This window comes from Electrona antarctica (assembly GCF_951216825.1).
Source record: "Electrona antarctica genome assembly, chromosome: 5".
NCBI lineage: Eukaryota > Metazoa > Chordata > Actinopteri > Myctophiformes > Myctophidae > Electrona > Electrona antarctica.
The window spans coordinates 12,924,890-12,952,795 of record NC_136810.1 but is presented as its reverse complement, the minus strand read 5'-3'; the positions used below and the strand labels follow the sequence as shown (position 1 = coordinate 12,952,795).

Genomic DNA, 27,906 nt, shown 5'->3' with positions numbered 1-27,906 from the left:
CACGGCACCCCCGAATTACCTTGTTAAAGCTGCTATAAGCAATAATATGTCAACATTTTAATTACCTTTTTATTTTTTTGGTATTCAGACAGCCAGCAATGGGTAGAACGCTCCCCCCCAAAAAAGTAGTCTCTGTGACACATCTAGGGGCCGCAATCTGCATTCAAAGATGTTCCTAGAAGCTTTGCCATTGGTCGAAAAAAACCCGGTCGCAATGACCAATGACCAATCAGGAAGCAGACAGGCAAATCGACCAATGACAAAGCTTCTAGGAAAATCTTTGAATGCAGATTGCGGCCCCTAGATGTGTCACGGAGACTACATTAAAATTAAAAGGTCATTAAAATGTTGACATATTGCTTATAGCAGCTTTAATGTTTTGAATCTTATGCATTATTATGGTACGCAAATATGCAAATCTTTCCCCATAATATACAGTATGTCACAAGGGAAACTAGAGAGAACATCAGTTTCCATTAGAACTGACTGAAAATAACTTTATACGAGTACAGTGCAATCACAAGGAACTAATTTGTGTTCAGATCAGCACTACTGTTCAGTGTTATTCCTCATTTATACATGGTTGACTTGGTAGTTGGTTGTGCAAAGTGTCGGCCATTTTCAGTGCACGACACGCGGTACAGAGGCAGCGGTGGCCGAACGGTTTGCGGAGCGGTCTTGATACCGGAAGGTCGCCAGTTCGAATACCCGGACCGGCACGTTAAAATGACCACCGCTGAAGTGCCCTTGAGCAAGGCATTGAACCCCTACCATGAAATGTTCTATGAGCAGGGTGTGGCTGTAAACAAGCATCTCGAGCTTAGTCCACTTCCCTGGGTAAACAAAGAACTTTGCTTACACAATCAATATATCAGTCCTTGACTCCTTACGGTATGTACTGTACTGTGTGAGGCCCCTGACTGCAACCCTGAAATAAACCTTTACACTCAAATCCACAAAGGATGTTTAAAACTAAGCATCAATATTGAAAGGAAAATATATGCATTGCAATTAATACAAATAATTTATTCAGTTGCATGTATTTAAAAGTTTTAAAAGATCAAAAGGTTAGCAGATGAGACTGTGGTTGAATGTGGATTTCAACCATCACAGAAATAAGTTCTTAATTTACACAAAAATAATTCTCGGAGGCTTAAATTAAAGCTCTCTCATCCATATGTATTATGTAATTGGGCAGCAGCAAAATATAAAATATCGGGAACGTTAACTAACCCTCAGTGAGCGAAAGGGACTCTCTCTCTATATATACATACACATTTTACCCCGTTTCTCTCATGAACAAATTCAGCAACCTGACCTAAAGAAATTCAGTCAAGGTCAGAGGAATGACCTGGCTAAATTGGATGCAACACATTAAACAGAGCCACAACTTGCTGCACTTTCACGCAGTCCATTTCCAATACGCGATTACAGAAAAGGGAGCTGAAATAAAAGCTTGACCAGAATGATTTGAGCAGTATAGAAGATGAGATGGATGAACAGAATTCTCCTCTCCAAATGAAAAGTGGTGATCAATGTAAGCAGACTGAATGAAATCAACCTGGAAAACATCTTTGGCTACAATGTTTGGCAATTCAATATAACAAGTGAAGAAATTATCTTAACAACTGCACTGAATAAATCTTCTCCATGTGCATCAATGTGCTGACATGGAGAGTCAAGAGTAGTGGAGGAGAGAATGGTGCCAGCTCGCGCACACACACACACACGCGCACACACACACACGCGCACACACACACACACACACACACACACACACACACACACACACACACGCGCACACACACACGCAACAATCAACCAGGCAATAATCAACCAATCAAGTAAAAAGGTGTACATTAGTGCAAATGCGAATGGAAAACAAAACAAACTTTCCAGAACAAAATGAGCATGGTTATGGCATGAGTGAGTGATGGACAAACAGACAGTCAGCGAGAGATAAACTGATAGAGAACGTTATAAAGAGCGAGAAAGACCCCTCAAACCATGCTCTTAAAATAATAATAAAAAGCCGACCGGTTTGTGCTTGTATCCCATCTTCTTTTTAAAAAAACAATCGACCTGTAGTACATGCAATTCCTTGCGTCTTGCGTTCATGCATAATTGTGTCCTTCTGTGTGTGTGTGTGTGTGTGTGTGTGTGTGTGTGTGTGTGTGTGTGTGTGAGGGAGAGATGTACCTGGTAGTGGCTACAGAGGATGAGCCTCAGTACTCATGGGAGATACAGGATACTAACGTTGCAACAGGACTGTTAACGCTGCGGTACATCTCAGGGCGTGTTTGAAGTTTTCTTGAAATGTGAGTTTTAAAAGCAGCGGAACACACGTTGTAGATTCTCGTTCATGTAAGCTTGTGTGTGCATATGTTGTGGAAAAGCAAAAGTAAACAGCGCCTGGCCCTGGACACACAAATCTCTGCAGCTGCAAATACTGTACCAATCATTTTGGAGATATTAAGTGTTCCGTTACTGAAGACCTGTGTGTGTGTGCGTGTGTGCGTGTGTGTGTGTGTGTGTGTGTGCGTGTGCGTGCGTGCATGTACTAAGCAAGTAAACCAGATAGGAGAGTTGGTAGAATAAGTTAAAGGCTCTGATCCGTTTGGTTCGGCAGAGTTCTTGCTGGGTCGTCTTCAGCCCAGGCATGTTGGACGTGTTTGGTCGTTCATTTGTTGGACTGGGTTCAATCCAGTTTCAACCCAGGTTTCCCATGGTTTTGGTGGCGGGTGTGGTTCAGGCGTCTGGATGGGTTCAGTTAAAAGGTCTCGGGTTGTTGTTGCCTGGGCTGGTTTGGTTCTTTGACTGTTCGGTTTCTCACAGGTTTTATGACTGAGCCATTCGGTAACAGACCTACTGTGTTTTTTTTTTTGGAGGGACTGGATTTGAACCTATGTACGTACGGCTGCGGGTTAGCATGGTCAAGCTCCTGGTTGGGCTGGCAGTGCAGGTTAGATGGTGTGTTTATGCTGTGTAGATCAAGCCAGAGATTGCTGGTTGACACTGACATTCTCGGGGACAGCCAAATTACTTTAGCTCCATAAACCTGCTCCATAGCCAGTTAAAATGAGTTGACTAATTGCTACAAAAGGCGAGGAGCTAAACATCTCACCATAGTGACGTTTTGGAAGTTACGTTTTCTGCCATTGCTTCTTGGGGACAGCACCGTGGCACCCAAATTACAACCAGGCCGAAATCCATTTAGTGGCTTACTGGACGGATCCATAAAGGGAACATCGTTATGTGGATGAATTCTTTGTTAGCTTTATCCTCCAACACCCAATGAGCCTGCATGTGGATCATCTCAGTAGCAGTATGGTTCGTTGTATCGCCAGTGATAATCCTGCTATTGGTGAGGGTCGGATCAAACGCACCAGCAGTCATGTGTGAGTTATGTACGTTTGTGGTTTGATCACTCAATGGTTTCTCTGCCAGGCATGGTAGATGCTGGATGGTTCTATACGTTTAGCGATGACATCAGGATGGTTTTATATTCAGTAATCAGTTATACATCTGGGCCATGTGGTGCCTGTGGTTCCGGGTAGAGTCTGGTTGAGTGGAGAAGACCTGTGCCGGGCCTCTGAAGGAGCTGGTTTCATGTTCGGTGTGCACTAGTAGCGGAGTCGGCTCGGGTCTGGCTGACCGTTCGTGGAGCGCCATAGAGAGTCACGGATGCTATGTGGTTATTCTGCATGACCTAAAGGTCGGTAACACAGAGAAGGTATGTGACTGAATGGACTCATGCAGCAGTGTTGATCTTGTTACCTAAAACTATGACGAAGAAACATAACATAAACATAAAAACTAAATAAAAACTAAGCCGTGATGACTAAAACTAAGGCTGAATATATAGACAATTCGACAGATAATGAATTTTAGTCCAAATTGTAAGATTAACTGAATATTTAGTCACCTAACATCTTATATTTAGTTAACTTAAACTAGACTAAAACTAAAACAACTCAGATTACTAAAATGTGACTAAAACAATTCATATTCAAAAGACTATGACTAAAACTAAACCAAAATTTGCTGTCAACACTGGTGTGGAGTTTGAAGGGTTTTCCCTCCAACGTTCTGTCTTTTATTGGATCAAACCACCTCGTATCATAGCTAGTTGTGTAATATGTACAATAATATGGAATTGTGGATGTGATTTGCTACAAAGTACGGTAAATGCTGCTTTGTTTGTGTGTGCAGCATTTGAGTCCCGAACAAGTGTCCCCATGGGGACAATAAAGTATATTGTATCGCATTACTACCATGGAATAGGTTTCTAAGATGCTGCATTGCTGCCATATAAACACATAAAGAGACCTATTGATTTTCTAACCTCAAAGATCATCCTCTGCAGTCCAAAACAGAAGGTAGAGCCAAAGGGGTTGGTATTGTTGGCCGACGACGACCTGCAGAGTAAACACAAATGCTCAATCATGTCCCAAAACACAATTTGGTGCAAGATTAAATGGCCAGTTTACTAAAGATAATAGGTATTTTACAAAAAATAAAAGTGAAATCGTGCATAAGTATTTTACCTGTGTAGGACCACAGGTTTTTCCATGGGGTGTCCCAAAAGCTCCTGGATCTGATCCCACTGACAAAGAAACAAAAAGCAGGGCATTCAAGTGACTATGCTGCTGAGTACAGCCTTCTAAATGTTTCACATACACGACTTGTGATTGGAAGGTCGCTGAGTCAAAACCGCAGTTGCTGACTCAAATCTCCCGACAAGAGGAAGCAATCAGGGTTAGATACTGCAGGTACCGTATATGACTGATGTGCTCTCCTCCAATCCTACAACGAATCTGTGCCTGTGTTTGGCAGTCCCCTCCCCTGGTATGAATGAAACAACAGCCAGGAGCACAGATACAAAAGGTGACCGATCTGTTTACAAGAGTCGCCAGAATGCCGTCTGTGCCTTGGAAATAACCAAGAGATGGATCAGGTTGGAGCCGACTGTCATTATAGTTGGTCCCTATATATTACTTTACCAGCTGATGAAGCATGTACTGTATATTATTTGCCATTGATCTCTCCTGTTGTGTCTCTGCTGCAGTAGCACCATGCTGCAGTAGCACCATGCAAAGCAGGGACAGTTGTGTCTCTGCTTCAGTAGCACCAATGCAGAGCAGGGACAGTTGTGTCTCTGCTGCAGTAGCACCATGCAAAGCAGGGACAGTTGTGTCTCTGCTTCAGTAGCACCAATGCAGAGCAGGGACAGTTGTGTCTCTGCTGCAGTAGCACCATGCAAAGCAGGGACAGTTGTGTCTCTGCTGCAGTAGCACCAATGCAAAGCAGGGACAGTTGTGTCTCTGCTGCAGTAGCACGCCGTAGCACCATGCAAAGCAGGGACAGTTGTGTCTCTGCTGCAGCAGCACCATGCAAAGCAGGGACAGCTGTGTCTCTGCTGCAGTAGCACCATGCAAAGCAGGGACAGCTGTGTCTCTGCTGCAGTAGCACCATGCAAAGCAGGGACAGTTGTGTCTCTGCTGCAGTAGCACCAATGCAAAGCAGGGACAGTTGTGTCTCTGCTGCAGTAGCACCATGCAAAGCAGGGACAGTTGTGTCTCTGCTGCAGTAGCACCATGCAAAGCAGGGACAGCTGTGTCTCTGCTGCAGTAGCACCATGCAAAGCAGGGACAGTTGTGTCTCTGCTGCAGTAGCACCATGCAAAGCAGGGACAGTTGTGTCTCTGCTGCAGTAGCACCATGCAAAGCAGGGACAGTTGTGTCTCTGCTGCCGTAGCACCATGCAAAGCAGGGACAGTTGTGTCTCTGCTGCAGTAGCACCATGCAAAGCAGGGACAGTTGTGTCTCTGCTGCCGTAGCACCATGCAAAGCAGGGACAGTTGTGTCTCTGCTGCCGTAGCACCATGCAAAGCAGGGACAGTTGTGTCTCTGCTGCAGTAGCACCATGCAAAGCAGGGACAGTTGTGTCTCTGCTGCAGTAGCACCATGCAAAGCAGGGACAGTTGTGTCTCTGCTGCAGTAGCACCATGCAAAGCAGGGACAGTTGTGTCTCTGCTGCAGTGGCACCATGCAAAGCAGGGACAGTTGTGTCTCTGCTGCAGTGGCACCATGCAAAGCAGGGACAGTTGTGTCTCTGCTGCAGTAGCACCATGCAAAGCAGGGACAGTTGTGTCTCTGCTGCAGTAGCACCATGCAAAGCAGGGACAGTTGTGTCTCTGCTGCAGTAGCACCATGCAAAGCAGGGACAGTTGTGTCTCTGCTGCAGTAGCACCATGCAAAGCAGGGACAGTTGTGTCTCTGCTGCAGTAGCACCATGCAAAGCAGGGACAGTTGTGTCTCTGCTGCAGTAGCACCATGCAAAGCAGGGACAGTTGTGTCTCTGCTGCAGTAGCACCATGCAAAGCAGGGACAGTTCCATTTCACTTTTACAGCAGCCTGAAACCTGCTTTTTTGTTATTACAGGAGTGTTCATGTGTCCACATGATTTCAGATGAGATGTGAGAAGAGACCAAGACAGAGTCTCAATGTTATGTTTGTACTTGTACCCTCCTGTTGCACTGTGTATGTGACACGTCCAATGGAAAGGCCGAGAATTTCTACCAAGACAACTTATGAACGTCGTAATCAGACACAATGGCCAGAATGACCATGTGCACTATAAGAATGACCATGTGCACTATAAGAATGACCATGTGCACCATAAGAATGACCATGTGCACTATAAGAATGACCATGTGCACTATAAGAATGACCATGTGCACTATAAGAATGACCATGTGCACCATAAGAATGACCATGTGCACTATAAGAATGACCATGTGCACCATAAGAATGACCATGTGCACCATAAGAATGACCATGTGCACCATAAGAATGACCATGTGCACCATAAGAATGACCATGTGCACTATAAGAATGACCATGTGCACCATAAGAATGACCATGTGCACCATAAGAATGACCATGTGCACTATAAGAATGACCATGTGCACTATAAGAATGACCATGTGCACCATAAGAATGACCATGTGCACTATAAGAATGACCATGTGCACCATAAGAATGACCATGTGCACTATAAGAATGACCATGTGCACCATAAGAATGACCATGTGCACCATAAGAATGACCATGTGCACCATAAGAATGACCATGTGCACTATAAGAATGACCATGTGCACCATAAGAATGACCATGTGCACCATAAGAATGACCATGTGCACTATAAGAATGACCATGTGCACTATAAGAATGACCATGTGCACTATAAGAATGACCATGTGCACTATAAGCCGCAGGACACAAATGTCGGAAAGACAGCAGGATAAGAATGCTCTATATTAGAATAAATCGATATAACAAAATGCTCATGTTGTGAACTATGATCTTAAGACTTTGTTAAAATGTCATTAAGGCCTGGGGAAACGGCCGACTGTCCACCAAGACAACGGCAACACAATTTCCTATTCTCCCATGAGTCAGTCAAATCGACCAGAAACCCTGAAAATAAGATCACATCCCTGCCGCTTCCTCCCAGTGACTCCCCGAGGCCTAAATGCTACCAGACAGATAACCAGACCCTCCAGAGCCACAGCAAATATTTTATTTTTTTATTTAACCTTTATTTAACCAGTAAAAACCACATTGAGACTGAAGTCTCTTTTACAAGTGTGAACTGGCCAAGACAAGAGGCAAAATAAGTGACACAGCTCTGCCAGTAACAAAAAAATACACAACAAAAAAACAGGACATACAATGCTCATAAATACAGTACCCACTACTAAGAAGCTCAAAGGGAGAAAGGAACGTTTAGTAACGCGACCAATAAGGACTAATAAATAAAAACTAAGCATTGCTTAGTAGACTAAAAAGCAAGCAGACATTTGCTATACGTCAAAGCAGGAGCAGTGTATGGGAAGTGTGCCCATGGCAATCCTTTTAAAGCTCACTAGGGGAATCACAGCAGCCAGTTTGAGACCACAGCACCACAATACCGTCTAGTGAGATTTCCTCTCAGGCAACGAGAGGCAGCGATTGTGCAGACTTTAGATGAAGTAGGACAGTTTTGCAAAATGCGGGTATATCTAACCTTGCTGTAGGTGGTTAAGATGCAGTCCTCTGCCTGGGTAAGTGTTCCTTCTGAAAGAAATTACAGAAAGAGAAAAAACATGGTAGACAGATACAGTACTGTAAATAAAGATGATCTTATAGAGAAAAAAGAGGAACTAACCCTTCTCTTTTTATCTAAAGATGATCTTATGATGGTATGAGACACACTAGATCAGGGGTTCTCAACCTTTTTGGCCGGGGACCCCCGGAAATGCTTTGGCAACGTCTCGGGACCCCCGCCCCGACCCCCAATATAAATTGACTGCTACAATAACCTTAATAATAGAGACAATACACCATAAATAAATACTGAAACCAGATATAATCATTAGGGAAGGTGTATGCATGTACTATGTGTACTATATGTAAACTCTTAATTTCCACTTTACAGCCATTCAGTTGCAAAAGAAATAAAAGATTATTTTTTTTTGGGGACCCCCCAAAATAATTTGGCGACCCCTCGAAGGGTCGCGACCCACGGGTTGAGAACCCCTGCACTAGATGTGAAATGTTGTGGCACTGAGAATGATTGCATGGACCTAATTCTGCAGAACATAAAAATGCATGGTTAAACAACCTCACTTACCTTTCTTGAATACTAGCGGAATTTTAAAGTCACATCGATGATATCTGCATTGGATAAGAAAATGTATGTAGTCACTGTTCACAAGGATTAAAAACAAATGAAATACACAAAGAAAAGAGGCAGATAGACAAATATTTAAAGAGAAAGCACAAAAGGAAAGAGAGACACAGAGAGGCCTTCTTACATGTTGAAGTTGTAATGTCCTGGGTAGTTGGTATGGAGAACAAACTTCTTAACCAGATGAGTGGCAGAGTCAAACAGGATGTCCTGAGAGAGTCACAGATACAAATCAGGCATTCTGCCCCCGATAAGGCATTTGTCTGATGTCAAAAGAAATATCATGGGTCTTAAATGACCCACGATCTGCTCAATTGTGAATTGTGCAACTTCTACAGAGATGCCTTCATTGACCGTGTCAGCCCATGAAGACGAGGCAGATAGACATGATACAGACATATCGTAAATCAATTCAAATCGATTCAAACTGGTGACTGTAAATCGCTAGTTGAATCGTGATGCAAACAGCAGAGGATGCAAGGTCTCTTGCAAGAGAATTGATACAAAAAATAGTTTTCACTCATTTGCTTCTGTATTGAAAAGAAAATAAGAGAAGAAAATGAAATTAAAAGAGAAAGAAAATAGTGGATTTGTATAAGAGAAATAATTTCAAAAATATGTTTTTCGGTCATTTGTCTGGAAAATCAAATAAAAGAAATACCACTCCTACATACCACTCCTAGGGTGAAGTAGTTGAAGAAGTAGTCGTTACATTTGGAAGGAACCTGTTTGTGAGGTGACGGAGAATGGATCTTCATCTGAAATAAACAGTATAGATACTGTGTTAATGCACAACGCAGACCATTCCCCATGGGAATCTGCACATTATTAAACAGTAATACTTAACAAGTAAGACGCGCGAACGCGGGAAGCGAACGCAGCTCGTAAATTGATTTTTTTTTAAAGTTACGTTTTTTTAAGTTACATTTTTTTAAGTTCTTTTTTAGTGTGTGTATGTGTGCGTAAGTTTTTTTTAAGTTAAAAGTTTTTTTTAAGTTACGTTTTTTTAAGTTAAGTTGTTTTTGTGTGTGTGTGTGTGTGTGTGTTTTGTGTGTGATACAGCTGCGCCCTCACACACACACACACAGACAGACAGACAGACATGTTCTGCTAGGTCTCATAGTTAGTGCTCACTGCGTTCGCAATCACTGCGTTCGCAATCACTGCGTTCGCAATAAGTAATGAATTACAAATAATACGTAAGAGACACAAAGTATAGCAAAGGTATTGTATGCGGGCCTGGAGGGCCTATTGTGTTAAAGTGAGATGTTATTTCTCCAAGGTTGAAGTCTGCACCAAACATCAACAAATGCAAAACCAGGTGTTTTTATTCTGATAAAGGCAGGAAACTGAGGGCAGAAAGGAGGACAGATTCAAACCAGGGATGTCGTGATTATGGGGTTTCTTTTGGAGTCGATGAGTCGACAGTATAAACAAAATAAATAAAAGGCTAGAACAGATAAGTCTGGAGTCCTCCTACCTTATCTTCAGACTTGTAGAAGGCTTTGTGTGGTGAACCCAGGGCACCCAGTACATCCTGACAGGAGTCTCCAAAGTAGATGCTCCTCTCCAGTGACCTCACCTTGGTGTCGGTCATATTGCCAGGACCACAGCCTGCATACAGAATACAGTACAAGAGAGTACTTCTTTAGTTATACTTCCTCATACACGATATTGCAGGACAGACATTCTGCCTTTCTACCAGAGGTTCCCAAACTTTTTCATGTCAAGGACCCCCAAATTGACACCAATTATCCCACGGACCCCCATTTGAAGAGATATGCCAGGGACCCCCATGAGAGAAGATTTTTACGGCTCTAGCAGTGATTCTGTTTAATTTCAAGGACCCCCCAGTTTGACATGCATTAGTCTACAGACCCCCATTTAATGGCATTTCTATCTCTGGGACACCCGATTTATATTGTTAATTTAACTCTGAGAGTGTACAAATGGAACCAAATGGACCCGTTAGGGTTCATTTGGTTCCATTTGTACACTCTCAGAGTTACTGACCCATAAGGGTCCATTTGGTTACAAACTATCATTTAGCTGGGGACCCCCTGGAACTCCCTCAAGTACCCCTGGGGGTCCCCAGACCCCACTTTGGGAACCACTGCTTTATACGACCCTATAGTTAAAGGGTCGTACAATGAACTATACATTTTCTTCAGGGGTTCAGAAAAAAATCACACCCGTGTGAACTGAGTGGTGCAACTCCCCTCTCCGCTCGCCTCTCTCTCTCTGTAATTAGCAGGCAACAGTGCAACACTATCTCTCTCTCTCTCTGTTTCTGGCACAACAGTGCCACTTTTGCCCCTACTGGTACTCTAAACAGTCACATAGGTTAGGACATAGTCACATAGGTTAGGACATTGCTGTTCCTTGGAGTGGTTGCACCACTCAAAAAACACAACACCCAAATAGATACAGTAGACTAAAACAGAAACAAAAGATACAGTACACAGAACAGGAAAGGATAGACTGGAATAGTCTACAGGACAGATGAAAGTAAAACAGATAATAAGTTAAATTAGCTCTTCATCACCGTGAACTTTCAATGAATAGTCTGACAGGGCTGCAGACAGTAATACTGAACATGGACTCCTTAAAAAGGTCCAGTGAAAAGACCCTCCACAAAGCTATGAATGCATGTGCGTTTTCTCTCTCCTAGATGAATGAACACACATTTCATGAGACTGACCTACTACACGGATAGGGTGTTACATAAGCACGTCTGCACGCAGACTGCAGACATGGTTTGACACACACACACACACACACACACACACACACACACACACACACACACACACACACACACACACACACACACACACACACACACACACACACACACACACACACACACACACACACACACACACACACACACACACACACACACACACACACACACACACACACACACACCAGCTGCCTCTTGTAAAGCAATCTACTCCAACATGCTTAGCTTGTGTGATAGCCACGGTGCACTGACACACTGTATTTGATTTCTCAACAGAATCTGTGACCCTCCTTCATGCAGTTACGGTAATTCACAGGAATCTGATGAACCAAATAGGGCGTAACACAGCGAGAGGCGTAGTGCGGGTTTGAAAAAATTACTCATATCATTTTGTTCTTCCCCATTATGAAACAGGCATGATCTGTTCTTTTCTTTGTTCTCTGGGGATTCAACACGTTTCGCTTTGTTGGTGATATCATCCATTTTCCCTGTTTCTGTGTTTCAACAAGATCTGTTTTCTTCCTCAATATCTTGCCCTTTGCGCTTGCCACACGTCTCAACTTTGTTGACTATAACAATTACATCCACCTGTGCCTTGTTGATCAGATCCTTCTTGACTTGAGAGTGAGTGACGCGGGCATTCTCACTTGGATCAGCTACGTGTCTGCACATAGCACGCCGACTGCGTGCACGAAACAAGCACGCGTGCGACAATTACACGAGACCGCGCCTGCTTGTGCCAACGCCCCTCGACTTCTCCGCGCTGCGTCCAAAATAATCACCCGCCTCTCATTGAAAATTAATTACCATTACCAAGGTGCGTCAGTCACTTCCTGTGTGAACAGGCCTGAAGACAGTGTAACGGGCGAACACACTCATTCACAGCCAGACACCGTGTCATAGTCCCCCTCCCCCACTTTCAAAACATGACCAATGCTGTCAGAGGCTGGTAAAGATTCATATCAGTGTGCAGCTTTGGAAAGGTTTGACGCACATCAAACGAATACACAGGGACAGTGCAGTAAACCACAGACTGAAGGTACCTGCTGTGAGGAGGCGGAGTTTGAGCCCCAGAGGCCCCGCCCCATCTCTCAGGACGTCCACACACTCTGCGTAAACGTTACCAAGGAAACAGGCTAACGGCATCACTGGGGCCCTGGAGGGAAACGGAGAGGGGTTGTAAAGTTTGTGTGAGTATCTGGAGGGAAAAGTAGAGGTGTAGGAGTGATTGTGTGGTATAGTACATCATTCTGAAGAAGACTTTGTGTCATTAATCTATAAATGCACCAAGTCTCTCTGTACGTACGTACGTACGTACGTACGTACGTACGTACGTACGTACGTACGTGTGTAATGAATTGCATTTTTATAGCGCTTTTCCAAGTGCTCAAAGCGCTTTACAATGGTTCATTCATTCATACATTGGGAGGTGAAGCGGCGAACAGTCGACGCCAGCGTCCTCACTTCCCACATTCACACACCAATGGTGACAAGCTCACACCAACCGACTCATTGGAGGCAGTGTGGGGTTCAGTGTCTTGCCCAAGGACACTTCGACATGTAGACAGGAGGAGCCGGGATTCGAACCTCCGACCCACGGATCATTGGACCTGCTCTACCTCCTGAGCCACAGCCGCCCCCACGTCTGTAATCCACATAACTTCGACTACAAATTCGACACACGCGTTCCACACCCCCACAGGGAGTGCAGTGCCCGGTGTCGAGTCTGTCGGATAGCCAGTTGTCCAGAACCAGCACAAAAGCTTCTACCCGGGCTCTTGGCCTGTTCTGACTGACAACACTTCATATTTGGGCATGCCTGACAAAGAACTCCATATATGGGCATAAAAGGGACACAGATGGAGCTGGCCTGTTCTGACATCACAATGCTGTTCTGACATCACAATGCTGCACAACCTCACCCTTTATTAGCCAATTGATCACACCTGATCACCCCCCAACGGGCACTGTTCTAGTCTATAACTAAATAAAGTGCCCCTTGGGGCACAGGTCTGCACCAGGGCAGGTCAGGTTGTGGCCTCCTGGTGGTGCTATAATAGGCCAATGTGAAAAGGGCGCCATTTCTTCTTACGCCTTGGATGGCATTTGGATGATTTGAGGCATTTTGTTCCAATAATGTGTTTTGCAAAAATCCACCTGTTGGTGGCACTATAACAGGCCAATGTGAAAAGGGAGTTGAGGCTTTTTGTTCAAAATGGGCCAGTCCTGCAAACTTTGAAAGCCAATGTTAGCCAATTTGGATGGAATATGAAATATCAGACAGATCCGTCTTGAACACATGACTATAGAGACAGTGTGTAACGATTTGCGGGATTTTTGGACAGAATCTGGAGGAATCTATTCTGGATAATCTGGTGGTGCTATAACAGGCTGTTCTGGAAAATTTGGGGCAGGATTTGGCACCGACCAGGTTAACGGTGCCGGAGATTAGCTGGTAACAGACGGACGGACGCACACACACACGGACTCACACACGGACGGAGTGCAAAACATACTCTCAAACAATAAAGCCTTGACTTGGAGCTTTTTGCATAGTTACAGTGTGCAGACTTCTATTATTTCTTATCTTAATCCACACTGTTGATTCTGCACTTGCCATCCAGCGTTTGTGCCAGTTATATTTTTTCTATATGTGCATTATGATACCACCTTGTACCCTGGACGTTGTTGCCAGTGAGTGGTATAGTTAGTACATCTAGCAGTAGGTAATGTATGTGTGCATAATTATGATACCTTGTTTCCTGGACGTTGTTGCCAGTGTGTGGTATAGTTAGTACATCTAGCAGTAGGTATGTGTGCATAATTATGATACCTTATATCCTGGAGGTTGTTGCCAGTGTGTGGTATAGTTAGTACATCTAGCAGTAGGTATGTGTGCATAATTATGATACCTTGTATCCTGGAGGTTGTTGCCAGTGTGTGGTATAGTTAGTACATCTAGCAGTAGGTATGTGTGCATAATTATGATACCTTGTATCCTGGACGTTGTTGCCAGTGTGTGGTATAGTTAGTACATCTAGCAGTAGGTATGTGTGCATAATTATGATACCTTGTATCCTGGACGTTGTTGCCAGTGTGTGGTATAGTTAGTACATCTAGCAGTAGGTAATGTATGTGTGCATAATTATGATACCTTGTATCCTGGACGTTGTTGCCAGTGTGTGGTATAGTTAGTACATCTAGCAGTAGGTAATGTATGTGTGCATAATTATGATACCTTGTACCCTGGACGTTGTTGCCAGTGTGTGGTATAGTTAGTACATCTAGCAGTAGGTAATGTATGTGTGCATAATTATTATACCTTGTATCCTGGACGTTGTTGCCAGTGTGTGGTATAGTTAGTACATCTAGCAGTAGGTATGTGTGCATAATTATGATACCTTGTATCCTGGAGGTTGTTGCCAGTGTGTGGTATAGTTAGTACATCTAGCAGTAGGTATGTGTGCATAATTATGATACCTTGTACCCTGGACGTTGTTGCCAGTGTGTGGTATAGTTAGTACATCTAGCAGTAGGTAATGTATGTGTGCATCATTATGATACCTTGTAGCCAGTGTGTGGTATAGTTAGTACATCTAGCAGTAGGTAATGTATGTGTGCATAATTATGATACCTTGTATCCTGGACGTTGTTGCCAGTGTGTGGTATAGTTAGTACATCTAGCAGTAGGTAATGTATGTGTGCATAATTATGATACCTTGTATCCTGGAGGTTGTTGCCGGTGTAGATGTGCATCCTCTTGACCATGGCCCCATGGGGGATCTGCAGGGAGGCCAAGCCCAGGGCAAAGTTAGGCTGCCAAGGCAAAACAACTGGGAGTGATACTAGACAATACAATGGGGTGCGTATTGCATAACACACACAGTCACACACAGACACACAGACACACAGTCACACACAGACACACACACACACACACACACACCTCGACAGCACTGGAAAGGTTGTACAAATTCTGTCATATTTTGTCTCAAATGTTCAACATATATTAACAGCCAGTCATCGTGCATGTGCATCGTGTCAAACTGAAGCAAATAATCAGAACCTGTAATACTTGAAAGTAAGTTCACTGCACTTTATACGCAAATTACTTTAGTATACGAACATATATTGCCCTCTTACATTTTCTTCTATTTTCTTAGCCTTAAATAGATACTTTGCACCTTTTGTACCCGTTTTGTTTATACGTTTGTTTGTTTAGCGTCTTTGCTTAGGGATGCTCCGATCAGGTTTTTTGGGGCCGATCCCGATCACCGATTGTTTTTCTCATGATCGGCCGATACCGATATGGCTGATACCGATGGCTGATAAGAGGCAAATTTGAATATTTATAAGATTATAATAATTATGTCAAAACCCACATCAAAACTGTTCCTATGTGTGGGGTCCTCCCCACACACAGGAACAGTTGTGTGGGGTCCTCCCCACACACAGGGGAGAATGTTTAGGCTTGTCACAAAAATGCAAAATGATATTACACTATATAACTGGTTGACATTTATACCACTTAAATAGTGTAAAAGATCGGTTTCTCCAGGTAAATTGCCGATCACATATAGGGTAAATTGCCGATCACCGATCGGAATGAACAGAATGAACGGAATGAACGATTATCGGAGCATCTCTATTGCTAAATCCGGTGTATTTACATTACTGATCGTATTGCTCATCAATATCAATCAATATGTATCCCGTCAAAATAAACAAAATGAAATAAATAAAACCGGTTCCGGAAACGCTTCCAAATGGGATGGAACCGATTCCGGTTTCCTCAATGTTGGATCCGGTTCCTCCAAGTTCTGGATCCCGACCCGAACTATGAGGCACATACAGCATACAGCACAGTAAGAACACACACCTCGTATTTGGGCGCCTCGTTCCATGAGTCCAGTTGGAAGGAGAAGGACAGGCCCCGGAAGTTGAGATGGAACAGCTGCTCTGCAGCGTTGTAAACTAGAGGGACACAGGAACACCCACACCCACACCCACACACACACACACACACACACACACACACACACACTCTCTCTTACTCATATGCTTCATTTATACATTGCTGTGTCACGCACCGGAAATAGCAGATCCAACAAGCAAACGATGTTGCATTGCAATGCGTTTTGAGGTACAAATTAAGTTTTAAGATCACACACACAACACACACAAACAAACATACACTCAACGGTGAGACATCAAGCTGCTTGATTACTATCGGTGCTTAGTGTGTGTTTATGTGTGTGCGTGCATTCTAAGTTACCTCCTGGGTGCGTAGCTCCGAATGACTGGTCTATTTGCTCTATTGTCGGGGCAATGGCCTGAGAGTTGAAATGGACTCCACTGAAACACAAGACACACGACATGCACACCCAGTTACTATTACAGTCATAAACATTGACATTGACATGTGGCCATAGCTGGACTGTTCTAATGACACTACAGTAATGCCTGTCATTAGCCCGGACTGAGAGCAGCACTATGTGCATGAACTATATGATTGAGTTGACCCAGGGGTCGACAATACAAATGGCCCGGTGGCCCGGATGTACTTTACAGAACATTAGGGCCACCAGAAGTCATCATACACTGGCCCAAAACATGCCTTGAAAATGTAATAATAATAAATAAAAGTCTAATTTCATATTAACCCATTCTGGGCGGGAAACCCCTTTTGGTGTCTATGTTATGCTTTAGCTATTGAAAAATAGCAGATCTACAAGCTCGTAGCGCGCCACCGAGTGGCGCGCTACGAGCTTGTAGGTCTGCTATTTTTGAAAAATCGAAGAACGACTGACATAGAAACATAGCTTTTTCAGAAAACTGTCAGGATATAGAAGACATTTTTAGAATCTGATCTCAGGTCAAAATGGGTTAATGATTTCTGTGAAATCGCCTCAATAATTACAGCTAAAAAACAAAAGTGTTACGCCATCCTGAATCCGATCATTCAAAGACACCTGTTGTCTGTGCGCAGCGCTGTGCCCGCCTGCGAGGAACAGCGTAAGCGTAGGCTACCGCTCACAGCTGCTGCTTCGCAGTGTTCCTCACTGTTCTGTCATCCTCACTCATCAGTTTGTTTAATTAAAATGTTCCTAAAACCCCAATACCTGGCGGCGCAAAGACGGGCAAAAAACAGACTGCAAAGAAAAGAAAGTCACCGGAGGAGTTGAGTGAGAGTGAGAAAGAGTATGATAAAAGGAGGCAACAAAAATTCCAGTCTCAATGGCGAAACCGATGGAATTGGCTGGGTTATGAAGCAGCAAAAAACGAGAGGCCCGATTTTGCGCCACCCCTTACCCCTTATCCCTAAAGTTCAACAAGCCAATCTACATCGACACGTTGTGAGCTTGTAGATCAGCTTTTAAAATGTTTTAAAATAGCAGAGATTAAAATAGGGTGCATTTTGCATCCCAAAACGCAGTTCATAGTTAAGGGACGCAATAAAACAACGACCTCTGCATCCACGGGATGCACTACTGTACTGTTTTTTATTTTGCTAGCTTTAGTTCTTCTTCTGTTTTCTACATGAATATAACCACATTATAACCATATAAAATGAAATGGTGCAATTTGTAAAAATATGACTCCTAACGTCGTTGAAGTGGGACTCATAAAATGTCCCTGGGACTCATCTAAAAGACCATCCCTGCATCCCGGGACTACATTACATTGAAAACCTATTTACATCACTGAAATAGTAAAAAATGGCAAAAACGTGAGGCGTTTCACCAGAGAGAGGAAACAGATCCCTGTTGCTAATGCATCATTGACAGAGATTGCCCTGCTGGTCTGGCTTCCCATCTACGAGGAGCGCCTGGCCAAGCCGGACGCACAGCATTGCACACTGCAGAAGATTCAAACCCCTGGCTGCTCTCTGCGGTGGTGGGTGGGAGCTTTACCCGTGTCCCTCAGACAGCCCAATGCACACACTATTCAGTCAAGTCACTTAACACATTATGTGCCCTTTCATTCTTTCAAAATAGCGACGTGGGGTGCCCATCCGATTTCGCAAAAAAGCCAGTGCAAAACAAAGAAGATTTTAGGCCTTTTTATATTGGCTGCAGAATGCAGATAGAGAGCAAACATCAGTTTCACACATTTGGCATTCCTATTAGTCACTCAGGCTACATTCTCTCATTAAATAAACACTACGAGTTCTCATGTTCATCAGGTTCATACTCATAGACCACCGTTAATTAACTTTTTAAGACATTATTCTACAAATACCTTCTAAAATCTGTACTTCTCACACAGCCAAGATTTGTTTTAAATATGCAAAAATAAAAGACGCACAAGCTCGCAGCGTGGCTTGAAGTGACGCACTTTGAGCTTATCTGCTATTTTTGAACAGCCAACCTATTCAGTCAAGTCAGTTAAAGTGGTCTGTCAACTCACCAGTATTTCAGCTTGACTTTACTCAGGTCATACACTTCAATCACCTGTCAACGACACAGGGAGTTAAGAAACAAGAAAACCACTTAGTTCTACACATGCACCCACACAAGTATTGCAAACAAATACTGGGGACATTTCATTGACTTACCTTTGCCTCATATTCTCTTCAATTGAAACCGTCCCTAACAGATTCATGCCTAATAATCTTACTATAAATCCTAATCTTGTGAAAAGATTCATTATTGTAGGTAGACAAAGCGCCCCCAATCAAATGTTTGCAAACTGTGTCACACACAGTCACACACACAGTCACACACACACACACACACACACACACACACACACACACACACACACACACACACACACACACACACACACACACACACACACACACACACACACACACACACACACACACACACAGATTGTAAAAGCCTTGACACATCAAGCCAACTTGAAAGAACTAACGGGGACTGTACAGATCCCTTGCATCACCTCATATAACTCTCCATACCAGTGGGTGGCAATAGTCCAATGCAACAAGACGAGCCAAACTGCACAGTTCAGATGCTGGTGCAGTGCTGCCCCTTTCAGTGGCACAAGATCTGTATGGGTAATCAGTTTGTGATTTATTGTCTCCTCCCTTCTCTGTATTGAGTAAAGTTCTCCGTTGGCCTCCACAAGAACAAAAAGCATCCAAATGCTACCACGGCTGTACATTTGCAGCATGCGTTGTAAAAGATTCAAGTGAAAGTTGACTAATCGATTGGCTAATCATTATGCTCATGTATTAATCTAATGGGGTCGCTCGCCGAATGTAGACGACAGGCTCTAGCCACTCTACAGGCTCACAACATGCCGGGGTGCTTGTGGATCGGCTGTTTTCAGTGGCAGACTACCGCCGCCAATGACACGGTACACACCGCAGTACACAAACTACAGACGATTGTCGGGCAACAGAAGGATGGCTTTTTGGTCAGTGTCAGCTTGGTGTGTCAGGGCCTTAAGGGGAACACATCAATGATCTTGCCTTGACTAGAACAATTACAGTTCCCACCAATTAATTAGTCACAACAACACACCAGAGATGACCATGTATCTTCGTTCTAATCACCTTGAGTCTCTGGTTGGCAGCGTCAAACAGCAGTTTAATTCCATCCTGAGTCAGGTTCAGTATGAGGTCGTGACTAAGTGGCATCTGGAAAGGAGATGAGACTAATTTTAGATGGACCAACACCCCAACATATGCAATATAAGAAGCAAGTGCACGGACAGTATACGTTTTGCCTTGGTGCATGCATTGCATACACGCTTTCCACACCGCATAGCTCTCACATGCTGAACAAGACACTTACAGTACATAGCCCAACTGCGGTGTAAGAAAAGACAAATGGAATGCGGTATGTACAATAATCATGAATCGCAGAGGTACAGTATAGCATACAAAACAGACAGACACAGGGAATTTTATGCTAAAACAGGCTCACCGTCGTTTATTCTCAAATGTGAGACTCCTTTGTTTTCCCTCCCTGAGACAGATTGTTAGTCCATCCACATAGTGTGAATGGGTGTGTGTATGCGGCTGGGCAGGGCATGTGAGTGAATATGAATGAGACAGCAGCATGATGGTGGTGTGTTTGATCATCATCTCACCTGTTCACTGTAAAGCACCTGGACATTTTTGATGATGCGGCAGTGTTTCTGCAGAATGGAGATGGCCTGGGCCAATGGCATCCCTGAGAACACACACACACATCTTAAGTATCATGCCTGCAGGCTGCTAGCAAAATACACATTATATAGACACAGCCACACACACAGCCACACACACACACACACTGCCACACACACACACACACACACACACACACACACACACACTTAGATGGACAGACACAGTGATTGATCTGCCAATTACTCATGTGACTCATGTCCTAAAATAACTATTTCCCTCAAAACAAGTTCACAACACATTGTCGCTGCAAGCTTGTCGATCGGCCCACAATAACAGAAAACACAGTAGTACAGAGCCCTAAGGGACTCCGGTTGGTCAACCATAATATGGGGTTTAAGTGGTTAAACAAAGACCATGTGAACTTACAGTATGTAAACATGTGTGGTGGTTCTAATGATCTCCATAATTTAAAGACTCACCTAAAGCAAATTCCCATTGTTCATTTCCTAGAGATCTCTCAGGGACCACCTCCAGATCCAGCATTGGCGAGTAATGGGTGTCAGCTCTCACCTCACCTCGGTACACAACGGGACCCTACGAGGGACCCTTTCTCTCTTTAGTCACAGCTAGCACCGGCTCACAACAGTTTCAGAAATCTGCCCTAACCCAAAGCCCCTAAAACTGATAGTTACTTTATCGTTAAAGACCTGTACCTAATTCATGAAACTGAGTTAAAAAAAATCCAACGCGGCAAGTACAGTAAAAATGAATCAGGCTTTGACATAAAAAAAGGGTCCAGAAATAGCGATAGGATGCCCACTACACAAAAACACCCACCCAGAGGTGATGTAACAGTGGCTAGTTATTGATGCATCAGTTGTGACCCTCTGGGTGGGAACTCAGTCAAAAGGCTGTGACTGACAGCTTGCACAAGAACAGGTTACGCAACTTGTCAGCTAAAACTTACAAACAACAACGCACACAAAGCCAACTGTGGATCCCTGCCTGGTATTGCCTGCTTGCTTTTAAATCAATATACAAAACCAAACCCTCCTAAATCGAACAGCATAAGATTATAGCTGGCGTGGCGTGTCACGCAGCCAGAGAGGTCTCTACTGCAGGCTTTGTTATCGCCAACGATCCAATGTCGAGTTTTAGCTTCCAACAGGTCAGCGGCGACACGGAAGAACACACATTTAAATCAAAAGTTGATAAATAACAACACTCTAAACCTAATTGACCCGCTCCAGCCTTGGCCGCCAGGTGTCCACACCGTCAGAATGCCTGGCTGCTTATGGAATCATCAGAATCCTGTCAACAAGATTCTCTGTCACTAAACACCGATTGGTTTAGCTAAAGCTCTCTACCGCAAGCTTAATGCGGTACTAACAATACGTAACGTTAAAGTACAAATATAAATAAATTACACGTAGAAAAAAAACCGTATTTACACAACAGTAAAAACAGTGCAAAGCTCCGCGCTCCACACTGCAGGACATAAACAAAGAAAGCAAAGACACAACCAAGCCGAGCCGTCTAGTCTGGCTGTTTTTCTTTTCTTCCCTTCCGACAACGGAGACGTTCTTTTTGAGGCTGTTATCTCTCTGTCACGTCGGCTCAATCTTTAACGATGCGTCGCTTTTTACGTCCCCGGGGGTCGTTTAATAAATGTCCACTGCGTCTCTGTGTTGGCGGAGTGAGTCACAGAACGCCTGTAATAATGTCACAGAGCAGAGAAGAGCTTTCAACACACAACAACTTGAAGCATCAACAACACACTCACAGCACTGGATCAGCTGATCACACAACTTCCTGTCGGAGCCGGAGCTGAGCGACGTGAGCGACGTTCACTGACGCGATGACGTCACTTGTTGCTCTGTCAGCTGACAGGTTAACATGATGACGGTTTCCATGGTTTCAAACTTTCAGCTATGGTTTCAGCCACAAAAAAATATATATATATAATTTTAAAAGTACTATTGAATATTTGTTTACCCCTGTTTTCTCTGTAGTATTTTTGAGGAGCGCCAGCCCCTCCTATACACAGGTGCCCCCCCCCCTCCCGGTGAGCTGTGGCGTTCCACAAGGAAGCATACTAGGGCCTCTACTGTTCCTAATATATGTTAACGACATGACATCAGCTTGTGACAGCAACTCGTTCCTGTTCGCAGATGACTCAGCACTGCTGGTCTCGGACAGGAACAAGCTGCAGGTTGAAAAGGCCCTCAGCTCTGAGCTCGGTAGAATCTGCACCTGGCTCGCTGATAACAAACTATCTTTACATCTGGGAAAAACTGAATCCATTCTCTTTGGTTCAAATAGTAATCTCACCAAGGCTGATGACTTCTTGATTAGAGTGGGTGACAATATTTACACACGAAAAGATGAAATTACCTATACTAGGTTCCATCCTGGAGGCAAATCTTTCCGGTGATATAATGGCCGCCAACGTAATCAAAAAAGTCAATCAAAGAACAAGATTCCTATACAGGATCTCCTCACTGGTCAACAAAAACACCTTGAAGACCCTAACAGGAGCCCTAGTACAACGTTTTTACGACTATGCATGCACCTCTTGTCACCACAGCACCTCAAAGGCCCTTAATCTTAATCTAACTTGGCTAGAATTTAGACAAGGCTCCAGACTTCCCAAAACAAACTTGTCAGGTTACTACTTGGCCTCACTCCACGAACCCACCTCACCCCTGCCCACTTTGACAGACTGGAATGGCTTAGGGTTGACGACAGAGACAGCATCTTGCAATGGGCCTGGCCCACAAGATTCGATACAGCACCAAGATACAGATGTACCTGGCTAAATACTTCCTTAATGTCAACGAAGTTCACACCCATAACACCAGAGGGAGCACAACTATATGTGCAACCCAGATTCGGCACAAACAAGGGACTAAATTATTTTCGCTCCTATGCCACCAAAATGTGGAACGCCCTACCAAAACCTGAATCCCCCCCCCACCCCTTTTCCCCCTCACTGTATGTTTCTTTCCTTTTTTTAACCTCCCCTATGATGATATCCTGTTTTCCTGAGTATATTTGTATGTCTCTAATTGTTGAATGTTGAATGATGAATTGAACATGGTGGGCCCTATTGTAAACAAGTGTAATGCTTTATGGTGTCGTCCACAGTTTTGTTTTGAGTTGTGCTTGAAATGTACTAATGTAATTCTCCAATCTGTTAATAAATTCATCAATCAATCAATCAATCAATCAATCAATCAAAAAGGTTTAATGTTTGTCTTTAGTTCAATGTTTGTTTTGTAAACGCCATTGACAATGAGGGAAAATGTATTTCATAATGTGCCTCTTTACGTCATATTGTCTCTTTATTGTTAATGGCGTTTAATGATTGTGTTTGCACCGTTTGTTTTACATAATAATATTTTGTATTATTATTATTACTAGAGTGGTGCCCGTTGTGCACTGGACTACTTGGAACGATGCAAGTTGGACATGCATGTCCCACCCAGTTATTATGTTGTCTGTGTCCCTTTTATGCCCATATATGGAGTTATTTGTCAGGCATGGCCTGGAGTCTATATTGTGATGTCAGAATTCGGCCAAAAGTCCGGTAATCTAAATTTATTCGAGTGAAAGTACAAAAGTAAAATAAATAATAATAATTGCGACCGCAGGTCGCATTTACTATGAAATCATACTTTTTGTCCTTCAGTCAGTCACTCAAAATCCCCATACATGGGAAAGCCCCCATATATGGTGCCCAGGTCTCGTGACATCACGTGACATCATCAGGGATGGAGATCCCTGATGTCATAGTAAATGCGACGTGCTGTCGCAATTAAGCCCATATATGGAGATCCCTGATGTCATCAATATTGGCCAGCAACTCTACATCTGACCTCAAACCTCAAACCCATAGATCTCCATATATGGATATATGTCAGAACTGTTCTGACATTCCATATGTTGATCCTACCCCATCCATCTTTCCTCTTCGATATTTCCCTTTTGACTGATACCTGTCAATTAGACGGGCCTGCCCCAAAGTTATTAGTGCATCAAACCCTGTACACTCAAGAGAATGTCCCGCTACCTACCACCCTTATCCATATAGGAGCTGACCTGTTAATTCTGACATTCCATATGTTGATCTGACCTCATCAAACCCTGTACACTCAAGACATTGCGGTCGCAATTATTATTATTTATTTTACTTTTGTACTTTCACTCGAATAAATTTAGATTACCGGACTTTTGGCCGAATTCTGACATCACAATATAGACTCCAGGCCAGTGCACGTGACCTCGCCCTCAGGCGTCTTACTGGTAATAATAATCAAAATCTGTAAGTTGTGAACTAATTGTAGTGGAGTAAAAGTATAATATTTGCCTCTGAGATGTAGTGGAGTAGAAGTAAAAGTATTTACAATTGGAAATACTCCAAAAAAGTATAAATTCCTAAAAACTGTAGTTTACAGTACTTGAGTAAATGCATTTACTTACTTACAGCACTGGGTTTCAGCCTCGGGAAGTTTGTGTCTGGACTCTGGACCGCATATTTGGAGGTCAAGATAAAAAACCGTGGACCCAAATTTCCTCCTAGTCTACTAAGTTCTAAGGTTAATTTCTTCTATAATAAATGCAGCCAAAGCGTTGGGGTATGCAGCACCCCCTGGTGGAAGATGTAAGACAAACTGAGTCTGAAATGCCCATGCCTTGTTTAAAATTAATTGGTTGTCAAAACTACATTGCTTTGTTTTGTTTCAAAGCCATAGGAATACTCATTTGCGATAAGATTTAGGCAACTTATTTTCATTTTAATCAACAGCCTACACACTTCATTATCTGAAGAAAGTGAAAACTACAACAAATTGTTAAATCTAGTATTATATTAAATTCATCAATTCGTTTTGGTCTCCTATCCTAGACACCATAGCCTATGGTGTCTAGTCTATACTTTCAAGAAGGGAGGCACTGGGAGCCTGGGAGGGACACCGGGGGGAGTGGGGTAGCCTGGCTAATAAACCAGACGCGAATCAGCCGTTAGTTTCTGACAGCCTACCGTCCATCAGGACCATCACCTACGTCATTTTTGGACAATACGTAGGTGGTGGACAGCTTTAAAGTGCGGCCACGGAGCTACAGAGCACCAATGATAATAAATGGGTAATTAATTTGAGCATATATGCTAATGACTAAAAACACACAGATTAGGTTGAATAGTGGCGAAGTGGTCCTTTAAATAAGAATACCATTAGTTCAGTGCCGTGGTGGTTCCCAAACTGTGGTGAGTGCACCCCCCTGTGGTGCGCGAGTCGAGTGCCTTCTCGGGGTGCGCGACATATAAAAGGCGGTGCTATGGTTTTATTTTAAATTTATATTAACATTTTATGCCAATATATGTCAAGCATATGCAGAATATAGCCTATGCTGCATATATATGCCATATTCAGGTTCATATATGTGCATATGTGTGGATAAATAGGAAATATTAGCTCTGGTGAGCTCTAATGCGTTTTGCAACGCATAGAGCTATGGACCAGAGCTAAGGAAATATATAGCTTAAATGCAATTTCTATTTCCATGTGGGGGGTGCGTCAGCTCAACTAGATCGGGAGATAACAGGGTGCCTGCCTGGCCAAAAAGGTTTGGGAAACGTTGACTGTTAGCTGATAGAAATTGGACTTGTATTTTCATACTGTATATCAAAGCCTGGTATTTTCTGGTGACCCAGACCCTGACTTCTAGTGGTTCCCAAACCTTTTAGCTCAAGACCCATAGTAGAGATAAGATTCTAGGTTTGCCCGGGACCCAAACTACTGTAGCCTATAGTGAAAATAGCTATGCGGATCTGCTATTTTCATTATTCTTTATCCTAAATAAAAAATATTTTAATGGAAATTATTAGATTCTTTCATGTTATTCATGAAATATTTAGAAAAATGTTGGAATTGTTTTGAAGTCTATTTGTTTTAACTTTGTTTAAGCTTATTTAACCTTATGTGTGTGTGTGTGTGTGTGTGTGTGTGTGTGTGTGTGTGTGTGTGTGTGTGTGTGTGTATAAATAAATAATTGTATTTATTTATTTTATGTAGGAAATGGAAAAAAAAAAGGGATATATACCCATAAACATTGGTCCCCAACCAATTCTGTAACAGTTCTGCAGCTGACTGGGCCTTCTGCCAGACCACTTCTTCTTTTACTGTAGTTCTGTAACTTCTGTTGCTAAAACCATGTTGAAACCATTTTGTAACCAAACCCTTTGTTGCCAGACATTTAAAAAACAATCCAAAATCCAAGTTAGGAATGCAACGGAAACAAAAAAAAAATCCTAAAATGTTTTAGCAGAAGTGTTTAGCCTTAATCAGCTGACGAAAGCAGAAACATGCTTGTTTATACAGAGTTTATATAGAGTGTGGCTTTTTCCTTTTCATGTATTCAATTACAGGGCCACGCTTTGCACCCATAGGTTAGTTACTTCACTATAGAGTTTAGCATGTTTTTACTCCTAGTCGAAAACAATGACACACTCATTAAACACCTTCAATACCACTTCAGGGCTTTCCCCTCACCAGTTTAGGATTGGGTTTAGGTTTAGTAGTCAATCCAGCTCAAAATAATCCACCATAAATGACAAGGACACTGTGATTGATTGATTGATTGATTGAATCAAGATTTCATCCTGAATCTACTTAATTAATCGCAAAGTGTGACATTTAAGAACATTTTAAATCCATGTTCTCCCAAATCTCCCATGTTAATGCAGGACAACTTTGTATAGGTGTAACAGTTGGAATCCCATTTGGTCCTTATTAAGTCATCCCACATCTCAAAGCCATCCTCAATTTAGGTGAAGTGATATATGTTGTGAGCTTGTCGATCTGCTATTCTCAGTGCACAACACTGGCACACACCTAAAGCCTAATTTATTCTTATTTGCACAGTGGTGTTGCCTGATGTAAATAGTAGATATACAAGCTCCCAACACATCACATTCATGATACATTGTGAGCTTGCATATCTGCTATTTACTGAGCACGACGCCTGCACCCAACTACGTATAAATCAGGCTTAAGTATCTATGAACCTTCAGAGTGAAAAGAGTGCACTAGTTAACTTATTGTTACACAAATTGTCTTGAATGGCCCACCAGAAGTGCATGTTGCATCAGCAATGATAGAATATCATTTCAAACTATCTTGTAGGCTACATTTTATTCATCGCACATAAATATAAGTGTCTGTTCTGATATGTGACGGCCTGCAGTCTGGGTTTCATATCAACATCAATTAGGTCAGTTCTCAAAATGTGGACACAGAAGAAAGAAATGCAAGAGGCCTTTTTGAACAAAATATTTGTC

The 27,906-nt window shown here is 43.0% G+C and overlaps 1 protein-coding gene across 3 annotated transcripts; it reads right to left on the bottom strand.

The window, feature by feature from the left end:
* Nucleotides 1-1,010: 1,010 nt before the first annotated feature.
* Nucleotides 1,011-22,388, bottom strand: phaf1 (phagosome assembly factor 1). 3 transcript variants are annotated; one of them, XM_079500985.1, is made up of 17 exons: nt 22,351-22,388; nt 21,047-21,161; nt 20,546-20,628; nt 20,007-20,090; nt 18,890-18,933; nt 16,755-16,834; nt 16,359-16,453; nt 15,198-15,295; nt 12,523-12,635; nt 10,214-10,347; nt 9,408-9,491; nt 8,861-8,943; nt 8,677-8,720; nt 8,071-8,120; nt 4,548-4,606; nt 4,346-4,418; nt 1,011-3,709 (listed from the first exon to the last, which is right to left on the bottom strand). In XM_079500985.1, the coding sequence occupies exons 2-17, from the start codon at nt 21,108-21,110 to the stop codon at nt 3,608-3,610; spliced, it is 1,290 nt and encodes a 429-aa protein (XP_079357111.1). In that variant the 5' UTR covers nt 21,111-21,161; nt 22,351-22,388; the 3' UTR covers nt 1,011-3,607. The 3 variants fall into 3 exon arrangements, with proteins under 3 accessions (XP_079357111.1, XP_079357110.1, XP_079357112.1); XM_079500984.1 differs by lacking the exon at nt 22,351-22,388 and having other exon boundaries at nt 21,047-22,337; XM_079500986.1 differs by lacking the exon at nt 22,351-22,388 and having other exon boundaries at nt 15,198-15,262; nt 21,047-22,337.
* Nucleotides 22,389-27,906: the final 5,518 nt, after the last annotated feature.

What these genes read in the sequence shown, in the direction of transcription:
- phaf1 (XM_079500985.1), bottom strand. Translation starts at nt 21,110, where the DNA reads ATGCTGGATCTGGAGGTGGTCCCTGAGAGATCTCTAGGAAATGAACAA. An exon ending in ACAATGGGAATTTGCTTTAG is followed by an intron (nt 20,629 to 21,046) that starts GTGAGTCTTTAA and finishes GTGTGTTCTCAG; the next exon opens with GGATGCCATTGGCCCAGGCC. An exon ending in ACTCCGCCTCCTCACAGCAG is followed by an intron (nt 10,348 to 12,522) that starts GTACCTTCAGTC and finishes TTCTGTATGCAG; the next exon opens with GCTGTGGTCCTGGCAATATG.